The sequence below is a fragment of the Buceros rhinoceros genome, unplaced genomic scaffold, assembly GCF_000710305.1.
Source record: "Buceros rhinoceros silvestris isolate BGI_N320 unplaced genomic scaffold, ASM71030v1 scaffold20131, whole genome shotgun sequence".
NCBI classification, from domain to species: Eukaryota; Metazoa; Chordata; class Aves; order Bucerotiformes; family Bucerotidae; genus Buceros; species Buceros rhinoceros.
The window spans coordinates 13,929-24,735 of NW_010396185.1; the positions used below are offsets into that span (position 1 = coordinate 13,929).

Consider the following 10,807-nt stretch of genomic DNA (forward strand, 5'->3'; position numbering starts at 1 on the left):
CTTTGTGGGGCTGACTGAAGAAAATGATGATCCAAATGTACATAGGAGCTAGTGTCAGCCAGTAGGGACGGCCCAGATTCTGAACTGAAAGAAACAAACGCTCAGCCAAGTAGTACGGTAAGAATGAGGGGCTTATTCTATTCCCCCTCTCGTACAACCACACCTCACATTCAAAAGCCCATTCTTCAGAGCCAAGCTATTGCCTTCAGACACAAACACACCTTGTTGGGAGCAGCCGTGTTGCTAAAATCCAGATAACACGTCCAAACAGTCAGTACAGAATTCTGATCAGAGGATTTCTGTAGATTCCTACGATACTAACAATTTCAACAGACCTTAGGAGACCAACCGCAGAAAATAAGGGACTGCATTACTGAATCCAAGCAAGACCAAAACCCATCAGGAGCTGATCCATCTAAACGGGTAGTCAAACGTACCAGATCTCCTGCTGTGTATTACACTATACATACAGAGACCAGAAAGGATCTCTGGATCTACCCTTTCACTTACAAATGGTTGTTTAGTGACTGTTCCACAACTTTCATTGCTTCATTACAAAAATAACAGCATGAGAGGTCTCTCAGGCACCTTCTGCCTAGGGGAGGGAATAACTGATTCAAAAATAACAACAATTACCCTGAATTTTAGTCACACTGAGGAGGGCTCTACAGTGCCTGACAATTTTCAGTCCCTTTTCTGCCCCCTTGCTACTCCAAACAGCAGAGTTAAGCAATTAAGCTAACAGCATTTCACAGACAGTAACAACAAAGCACTTGGCAGAATTGGTCCTGCTGTTAAGTACAAGAACACCAAGTGAACAGCAGGAGATCTGGCATTTACAGGATCTCCTACTGAGCTTGAACTGGTTTCTGACAGAATGTCAGTCGTATCCAAGGTACAGATATAGGCAAATACCCATTAATATACATTCTCAGCAACGATTATGATATGATTGTTTCTTGTACTCAATAAAAAAACAGAGAGCAAAGCACAAACTGGAACGACGAATCTGGAGGCTGCTGCTGACGCTTTATTAATCTTCCTTAGGAAGACAGCAGAGAATAATTCACATTTCCTCAACACCTTTCACCTCTCTGGAGTCTCTTGCTACATGTCACGTGTTTAAACTGATGTCATTTTATTTAAGAAGTCCAACATGAAGTAGGGAACATTCTGGTTCCTCCTTTCTCTACTCTCAGTTCACCCACATCTGTGGGGACACTTCCCAAAGCATGGGAGTTGAAGGGTGTCTTTCACAGTGCCCAAAAGAGTCCAGGTTCAATCTCAACATGAGCAGCAGCAGCAGAGGTCAGAGGATGCCTCTTTGTAAGCTCAGCCCCAACAATCAGAAAGGAAGTAACTGTTCTCTCAAGATGCTGCAGAAAATGTCCTGGCAGTGGTATAAAAAAGTAACAATGGAAGAAAATGTGGTTCTGCCCTTTTGCAGAGAGTACACGAGCAGACGCACCTCACTGCGTGTTCCTTCTACACAGCAGCTCCACTGTGGGGTCAGTCGCGAACTGAGTAATGAGCTCTAGGAACTTTCCTCTTACTCCAAAGACTTTCCCTGAGCCTAGTTTCACTTCCAATAAAGGAAAGCTGCTCTTTGGCAGGCAAGCTCTCCCTTTAGTAACACGGCTGAGATCCAGGCTGCCTGTGCTTGGCTCTCACAGCTGTCTTACAAGCACTCACCATGAAATTTCTGAAGCAGACACTCCATGAGACAAGTCAGTGGCAGTGCAAGCAGTGCTAATATAAACGCCACATTGAAATTCAGAAAGCCGTTGATGAAATAGAAGGACCAGGGTTCCGTACCTAAAGGACAAGATAAAGGAACAGTTTTTAAATACGATCATGTAGTAGATCTAGATATATCAGCAGCTTTGTTCTTTCTCTGCCTGGCATGAACTGAAATCATCAGCAGACATCAATTCTCCCCACTGCAAGTGTATTGGAACCAAAGAATGGAAAGGGTGCGGACAGAAGATCTTGCAGCTGCACAGAGGATGTAGCCCCATGGAATGAGCCTGAGCCATTCCAAAGCAGTCTCGTGGTTACGCCCCTCGCTCATAAAATTGCCGTAACAGCAGTGTGAGAGTTAGTCAATAGCCACACAAAGGCACCAGAGCACCTCACAATTATGCCTGCCCGAGAAACTTCATCACTTTCTTCTTCAGAAATTATTTTTCTCCATCCTTTTCCACTGTGCCGTAGTCAGTACCACACCTGCTGCTCAGGAATCACAGCCCAGCAGAGTTCTCTGACACAGAACTCACCCTTGTGTTAAGGAAGCCTACACAGCAAGAAAGTAGAGGTGGAAACTGGGAAATGTGACTCCAAATTCATTCTTTCTAATTGCAAAGAAGTAACAGAGGAATAGCACAAAAACACACTACATCAATAACAGATCGTTGTAATTCTGGAGCGATGGCGCATAGTCCATGTTGGCAGAAACAGAAAACTTACTAAAAAGGAACAAGAAAAAGAGTTCACAGTCACGCTTCACCCAGACAAAGGCCCTGCCACTAAAGTTCACCCAGATGCTAGTTTTGGTACCTCCTTAGGGACCACACCATTTAAAACGTCCCTACTTCAATTTGTTCTTATAGCGTAGCTTCAAACAGGAGCAAGCCACCTCTGTCCCCGAGCATGACATACTTGGCTATTGGTCGCAAGCTTCAACAAATATAAACCGAGAGAAATTCCAGTCCAACTGTCATTTATTTGGACTCTTAATTCTGGATGCTTAAGATCCTGAACAATAAGGAATGCCAGTTCCTCTCCACACATTTGCCACTCTCTCACTGTGATTAGCTCAATCAGTCAGTAAATGACACGCGGGGGCTTTAATCACTGCGCTGTTGTGACATGTGTCACATGCCACAGCAATTTCCTGCAATCAGAGCCACTTAAACAGGGTCCATGTTGAAATTAATCAGACAACTGAAAAACAGCAAGGAAAACCCGAAACCTCTGCAGCTCCTACAGCGAACTATCATTAGGAACTGCACTAGTAACGTCAGAGACATGTCGTCGGAATTACTAAGGCCAAGTCCAAGCAACTAAGTTTCAGGAAACCTTTAGCTCTTAGCATTGAAAGCAAAGAGCAATTACAGATTTGGATTTGAGAAAGCAGGAGACCTTCAGGGAGTTCACCTTCTCTCTCTCCCTCCATCTGCCTCATAATTCTTGCAAGTTCCACATGAGCACAATTTTCAGCCTGTGGCTGAATATGGGATTCAGAAGATTGAAAGATCACGTCAAGTGATGGACATGAGAGTTATCTGTCTGTATGGCAACGCTGCAATAGTGCCAACGTCCCTTCCTCCTCCTCCAGACTCTCTTGGTGACTCCCCATATTTAAGAACTGCAACTCTAAATACTCACTGTGACAGATCTTGAACACATGCAAAAAGCAGATCATTTTAGGACTGAACCACACTATCCTTCCTAGAAATCAGAGCTGCTGACTGGGATACGTCTGTGAGGGAAAACCTGAGGCAGTCTGGGGTATCACACTGTAAAACCTTCAGGGAACATCTAGAAAAAGTGTATAAAAAGGAGGTTTTGGTTTCTTCCCAGGCCTGCTGCCTCCAGATTCTCTTCTGAGACAATAGCACAGGTTTCTGAAGACTTACAGCGGGGTTAATTCTGCTAAGGCCACTCTAGTAACTACTTCTATGGAACACAAAAGTCTCTCCTTATATAAAAAAAAGGGACTGAGACTTGTAGCCTACAGCCACTTTCTTCTATTTTTTTGCAGGGCGACTAACTGTCCTCAAGAACTAAGCACTGGAACCTCCCCTCCTTTTCCAATGAGGGATTTTCTTCTCTGGTGAGGGAGAAAAAAATGGGAAAAAAATGAGAGGAGAAGAGAGCATTACACAATCAAGTTAACTAATTCACAGACAGCAGGCAAAGGCAGCAGGTCTGGTCACTGCGATGACTCACTCATTCAGAGGCATCCAGACTCAGCGCCTCCCTGGGCAAAACGCTTTTATTCTTGTGATCCACAAGAGCTCAAGCTGATCTGAGGAAGAACTGCCATGTAAAACAGGAAGAACCCCACTGCACATAAGAAGTTCTGTCCCAGAACAACATCTTTCAAGAAGGGAGGGTCACTGAGGAACTCTCCATGCACAGTACTGATGGGAACACGCTTCTGCAGAATCACCTTCAGAGCATGACAGACGATTTAACTCCCCGCAAGTGTCCCACATACTGGATTTGAGCAGATGTGGGCTGTAGGAGAGAGACTGATGAAAGCAGTGGGAAGAACACTGTGGCCCAGTGAGTGCATGGCACTGTGGTTCCATGGGGACAACCAGCTGGAAGCACTGTCAGACACAGAGCCAGAACTGGTTTGAACTTTGAGCTCTGTGACAGGCTCCAGGAACAATTCTAGAAATCAAACTCACACACCAGTTAATAGAACTTAACAAGCTACCAAGCTGCAGCTTGACCACAGCAGTGGTGAGGGCAGCTGAGGAGAAAGCAGAATCGTAAACCAGGCTTCAGCTAAGGTGCCCCACCCTGTGTTTGTCACAGGCTGAAAGCCTGCACGCAGACAGGAACTGTAGCTCAGCAGTTGAGCAGTAACTAAGCCACAATAATTTGATTGTGAGTCACAGCCCTCATTCTAAGCAAGTCTGATTCACTGCTGGTATAATAAACAGTCTGCTTTCTGCATTTCATTTAAAGAACCAGGACTCCACAGAGCAAGGTGTCATTCAGTCAGCTCCAGCACATTCCGCCCAAGCTGAACACAGCTTCCTGAAGCACCAGCACACCGCGAGCCACAGCCAAGGCTCTGATCACAGGAAGCGGGACAAAACTTTTGCTACAAATAATGCATTCTTAGAACATACGTTCACAAAAGCATCCCAAAGCCTCAGAATCAGGCCTAGGGATATACTCTTAGAAGTTAGTTTCCCTTGGCTGAGGAAACCTAATCACCCTAGGGAAATATTACACAGGCTGTGTTTATCCAGGAGCGTACTGTTAAAGACAAAAAAACCCCAAACAATCGAACCTTGTCTCCTAAACTTCAGTCTACAAGCAAAAGGGAAGAGTGGAGTGTTTACACTGAAGATTATATGGGTTGATGACTCCGCAACCTCTAGCAGTTCCTGCTCCCATCATGTGAAAGTTGGGAGATCCCAGGTCCAAAGCCAAAAGGGATTGGCCAGCCTCTCACATCCCTAATAGTGTTATTTTACTCAAGTGTTTTGAAGTTCTCTAAACACACAGCATTGTCCTGGCCACACTGCATTAAAGAGCAATTTCAAGCATGCTCTTTTACTAGCCTGAGGATGTTATATGATTGTCACTATGAATAAAACACTTCAGAATAGATTAGCCCCTGCAGGCTTCTGGAAACAACTCATGCTCCAGTGTGGAAAAGGTCAGGCACAAGCCCATGCCAAAATCTATCAGACGCAGAGCCTGGAGATTACTTACAGAAAATTCACAGCAACAGACCTCAGAGCCTTCCTGCAGAGATGAAGAACCATGGCAAAGGAGCTGCTGCCCTGCTGTGCCACGGCACAAGTAACAAGTCACCACTTGGCACCACCCAAAACAACCCTTGAAATGAACCAACAAACACGGCCTGCAGGGCACTGCCCAAGAAAGCCTTGCTGCTAACCACTGCCAAATCCCTCCCAGAGCATCTCCACAGGGCTTAAACAGATAACAGAGGTGACGCAGGGTCCCTGCACCCTAAGCTCCCCACCAGGCCCTGTGAAGCCCTGCTAGAAACGGACTACTTTTCCACTCTTCACCTCTAGAAGTATGTGGTAGGATCAACCTAGTGCAGCGGCAGCTCCCAAACAAACACCACAGCATTGCTGCCAAGGTTCAGACCCCAGATTTGGGTCACACAGTATCCTAAATCACCAGTAGCAGGGAACCCCTCGTAGGCAGATGATCTACCTGCAGATGGGATGCCTTTACAGTAACCTAGATCCTGCTTGCCAGCAAAGCCCAGGCCATACACTGCCAGTAAGCAAGGAGATTCCCAAGGCACAGCATGGGCTCAGGAAGTCTGCAGAGACCTGATGGGACCAGAAAGAACTACGGCTCCTGCACTGTCACACACTTTCCAGGTTCTGCACCCCAACTGTGAGGAACAACAGCCAAGAACTCGATTAAAGCTGACAAAAACACGTGTCACTTGGGCCCACTGCACTCGTGTAGCACCCAGACACGTTTGCTACTAACAGTTCTCTACGGTGACGCTGAGACATCTCACGAGGATTTACAGAACTCGAAAGCAAACAGCAGCAGCTTAATTCAGAGAGTGGAGGAACCCGACAGTGGCTGCCGATGCCCAGCTCGAGACAGACATCATGCGGCAAAGAGCTGAAACTGCGTCCCTGCTGCTGCTCTCGACCGGCAAACCCAGGCTGCGCGATCCAGACCTGCTGGGTCCCGGTGGCAGGACGGCAGCAAGAAAACCGCCGGCTCCCTCCCTGCCTTGTTATCTTCAACTCACCGTAGAGATCAGGTCCGTGAGAGGTGAAGACATTGTACAAAACAATGTTTAGAGGTGCAACCACCAGCTTCCCGTAGTAATAGCTGTCCACAACTACCAAGGGCACCTGGAAGAAAACATCTATTACTTAAAGTGCCAGCAGCTTTTGGCTGGATTCCCCAAAAGCTCCATGTGATTTTCTTAATTGAACCCATCCCTTCTATTGCAAACCCAATCCATCCCCTCTTTGCGTTGTTACAGGCACTTACCAAAAACAGGATCAACGACACCACACACCAGTTCAGGAAACTTTTCCACCTCTTCTTCAGTATCAACAAGTCAAAGGCAATAGGAAGCCTGAAAGAGAGACCAGGTATCAACTGGAGACTTTGTCCTTCCTCCTCCAGGTTCCCCTGCCCCTTCAAATAAGTGGGGCAGCAGCTGGAAAGGAACCGTCACTTCACTGAGCTCTGCTTCTACTCCATATTCCAGACATCAGACAGAGGTTTTACTCTCAGTATATTAGGGTCAGGACATCTTCCCAATCTAAGTTCCTCAAAAGCAAAGAAATCAGGCTATGGAAGTCTGTAGCAGTGATCCAGGACTAGGCTGGAGGCTCAGCCCCTGCTAGTTTCTCCCTCCAGCTCTCCAGCCCCTACATTCTCCCCACCAGGCAAGAAACATTTGACAAAGTGCAACACTGCAGAGCCCTCCTCTCCTTACCCAAGAGCTGCACTGAAGGGCCAGCCCAGCAGGCTCCCAGCTGCCACCCCCAGCACTGCTACAGAGGTCTTGTCCATATACCAGCCAGTCATGGCAATCACCGTGGTGTACATGCAGAAACTGCTCGGCAGGAAAGCTGCAATGCAAGGAAGGAAAGAGGTGAGCAGAGCTTTCCCACAACGGGAGAAATGCATGAGGCCGAAGTAAGGCTAATCACCTCTCACTCATTCCAGCAGAGCTGGAATGCTACACTGGACACTCTCATTTCAATGAAAGAAGAAGATGATTCTTTTTCGTGTTCTGCCAAGACCAGACATATTTCCTTTAAATATGAACGCCTCTTTAGTTGGTGGCTCTTAGCAGTGGTACCCAGTTGACAATATCCGCGGTTACCGCTTGTAACACTTGCTGCACCCTCTATACTCTGGTAGTGGCAGCAGAAAATATGAGCTGACTGGGTACAGTCTCTGAAACAACTGGGCAGAGACTGGTGGAAAGTAAGTGAAGAACGAGGAGACCTATGATACTGCAAGGGAAAGTACCTTCTCCACTCATCATAAACAAAAAAGATAAAACAGGAAATCTCAGCATTCCTAAGTTGTGGTAATTCCCTTTAAGTTTCTGTATACACACAATACAGAAAACCTTTGCTCAGAGTCTTTCTGGGCACTTTACTCAATAGCCACAGCAGGTGATTTAGAAGCCTGGCAGTGGCTGCCTAGGCGAGTGGGTACCACCAGTCAGAAGGGGAGAGGACACAAAGGCAAATGACAATGCCAGAATATGACCTTTCTTCCTTGGATTAAAACACGTTCAAGGCAAGAAGGCCAAGACCCTGTTTAAAAGGCCTGGCCCATTGCAGAGAGACTGGAGGCAGCAACAGAAACAAACATGTCCTGGAAAGGGAACGATGTAAGAGAGTGATGCAAGGGACATAATTTGAGCCATGACTTATTCTGCCATCACACCTGCCATGAGAAATACCCGCAGCAGAATACAACAAACAATTGCTAGAAAGATGTTTTAGTGCCGTGGATTTTCTTCTCTCTGGACCTGTTTTTGTTTTCTATCGACAGAGTAACTGTTAGTGTTGTTGCTAAGAAAACTTACCGGCAGATGAGCAAAACATCCCAGTGCTGAGTACTAAGAAGGCCAACATCAACCGGCTCACATGCAGGCCAAACTTCTTGCACACAGCCCTGAGGAAGCAAGAGAGAATTAGACACCACAAAAACATCCCCCAGTACAAAAAAGAACAGTACCCAATGCATGCAGAACCACACACGGTCCGTGGAGAACCCCGAGAGCTTCCGGGTGCGTGATTCCCATCACTCAGCCTGAAGGCCACCTGAGGAGCAGTATGACTGCCTCTGGCCTGGGATATCAGATGTTCACAAGCTACACTAGTGCGAAACTCTAGAAGAGCCTTTGCTTCTACTGGTGTCACGTCCACTCTTGCAAAGCTCAGGAACCTACAGAGTCTGCACTGCCATAGCAACATCAGTCTAGCTAAGATTGTCACCCCTCACAAAATCCCGTTACGCAAAAAGCCACAGCTCACATCCTTAAAGCCAGACTATTGCCAACAGAAAAGTCACACAAGGTCATAGTTAGAAAGCCACAAATGAAGAGGCAGCAGATAAAAACCCAGCTCAGACAAGATAATCATATGTTGAGGCTGCTGCTTTTAGCGCATGTAAACACCATTGGCAGATACACTACAGACAGCAGCAATCCATGCATTCCACTCAAATCCACTGTGACGAGCAACGGCAGCACCAGCCTCTCCTCCAGCACAGCTCAGTTTACAACACCCCCACCCTGCTTGCTGGTATCAGTGCGAAAACGAGTGTACTCAACAAAATGCTGGAGATGTGGGTGGCAGACCTGAGAAAACAATTTCATCCTAACGGTGGAATTCTGACCAATATTTCATTAAGTTAGCATGAGAACACATATTTTAGAGGTTCACTGGGAAGCAGTCCAATTCACCACACATCTACACATGAGCTTCAGAGTGTATTTCCTGTGGCAATAACCGAATATGTTACTCACATTGCTCAGAAACATTCACTACAGACAGTTCCCAACACTCACTTGTAGAAGTAGAGTTCACAAATGCAGCTCAGGAAGGCCAGGAAGCATCGGAGGAAATAGAAGATAAGAACCTAGGAGACATACTCAGAGTCTGAATAAGGTTTGCAACTAAGCTTATCCACCAACTCCTAACAAGCTGGTCCCAAGAACAAACATTCTCAAGAGGATGGAACAAGTCTGGCAGTGGTGAATGAGCCTCTTCTTGCAGGCCCATATCCCACGCCAAGGGGTGCTGAAGAGCCAGGCAGCTCAAGGCCTAGCCCTCTAACATCCAAATCTTTTACAACACAGAAAGCAAACAAAGAACGCTGAAGGTACCAGAATTAGCCCTCTTTTGTTTTCTGTTGGGCAGAAACGTGAAAAGAATGGCAGTGGATATCCGAACAGAATGCATATTCAGTGCTTTTTCTTTTACAACTCTGAGTTCAGTGTGCAAGATCCCTTGCAAAATACTAATTTTACAGTTCACTGACAAGAAAAATCAAACCAGTCGCTGATAGCTGGCAGAGAACACAATACAGGCTTCAAAAGCATCACGGCAAAACTCACACGGGAGAACGCGAGCCCGTGGCTGCCCCAGGCCTGCACGCACTCAGAAGGCCATGGAGCTACCAGCCCCTCTGGGACAGGCGGTCGACCAAACCAGAGCCTGAACAACATTTCCCTGCAGCTTCCCAACCACTTTTTGGATCCCCTTGAGCCAGTCCCCAATCCCTGCAGTTCCTTACCGGGAGGCTGGCGTTGGTAAGCGAATCAGCGTTTCATAAACACTAACTCTCTTACCTCTGACGACAAAGAAAGCAGCTGTTTGAAACAGACTACGGCATCATCATTCATCCTAAAAAAACCTTTCATCCATCTGATTTACCTTGTTCGTTTGTAGAACTCTAGCGTGGAACAAGGCCGGTAAGGCATGAAGCCACAGGTAAGCATAGGAGCGGATGGCATAGGCTGGAGAGTATTCCCACGTCTGAAACCCCTTTCCATAAACGAGGTAGTGCGTCTACGATGGAGATTAAATTGATAAATAAATACACATCACACAGAGCAGACAGTTTTGCATTTCCCCTCTCTGAATTCTTGGGAAAGAAAATTTCTCTTTGAAACACAGAGATTGGCACAAGGTTCTGGATAGATGGGCACAGGCCAGCTACCAATTCCCAAGTGTCTCCAAGGACAGAAAGCCACTTACCGGTTCCCAGTAGTTAAATGTTTCATCGCAATCAGAGATGTTGCTTAAGAGCGCTGCACAGAACCTGGCTGAGATGAGACACTTGAAAGCTGTTGATCCTTCTGGGGCCCAAACTTGTCCTGCTTTGCTCCCAGATGATCTAGTCCAAAGAAATAATACCAATATGCACCAAGAAGACTCGGCAATATGATCGAGCCTAGCCATGCGACAGCAGGCACAGAACTGAACCGACAAGCCTATCTGCACCGCTGTGGTTTAAGCACCGTGTCAGTACAGACGAGTCTGTCACTCAGCGCTTCCTTCGGGGGATGCCAATCCCC

The 10,807-nt window shown here is 46.7% G+C and overlaps 1 protein-coding gene across 1 annotated transcript in view; it reads right to left on the reverse strand.

Moving 5' to 3' along the window:
* Positions 1 to 10,626, reverse strand: part of ALG9 (ALG9, alpha-1,2-mannosyltransferase) — a gene marked incomplete at both ends in the record, with an annotated part of 15,909 nt that extends 5,283 nt beyond the window's left edge. The window contains 9 exons of the mRNA XM_010145838.1: positions 2 to 84; positions 1,693 to 1,815; positions 6,497 to 6,602; positions 6,745 to 6,832; positions 7,199 to 7,334; positions 8,309 to 8,397; positions 9,296 to 9,366; positions 10,164 to 10,298; positions 10,488 to 10,626. Coding sequence (XP_010144140.1) covers positions 2 to 84; positions 1,693 to 1,815; positions 6,497 to 6,602; positions 6,745 to 6,832; positions 7,199 to 7,334; positions 8,309 to 8,397; positions 9,296 to 9,366; positions 10,164 to 10,298; positions 10,488 to 10,626 — 970 coding nt within the window. The remainder of the gene's footprint in view (position 1; positions 85 to 1,692; positions 1,816 to 6,496; positions 6,603 to 6,744; positions 6,833 to 7,198; positions 7,335 to 8,308; positions 8,398 to 9,295; positions 9,367 to 10,163; positions 10,299 to 10,487) is intronic.
* Positions 10,627 to 10,807: the final 181 nt, after the last annotated feature.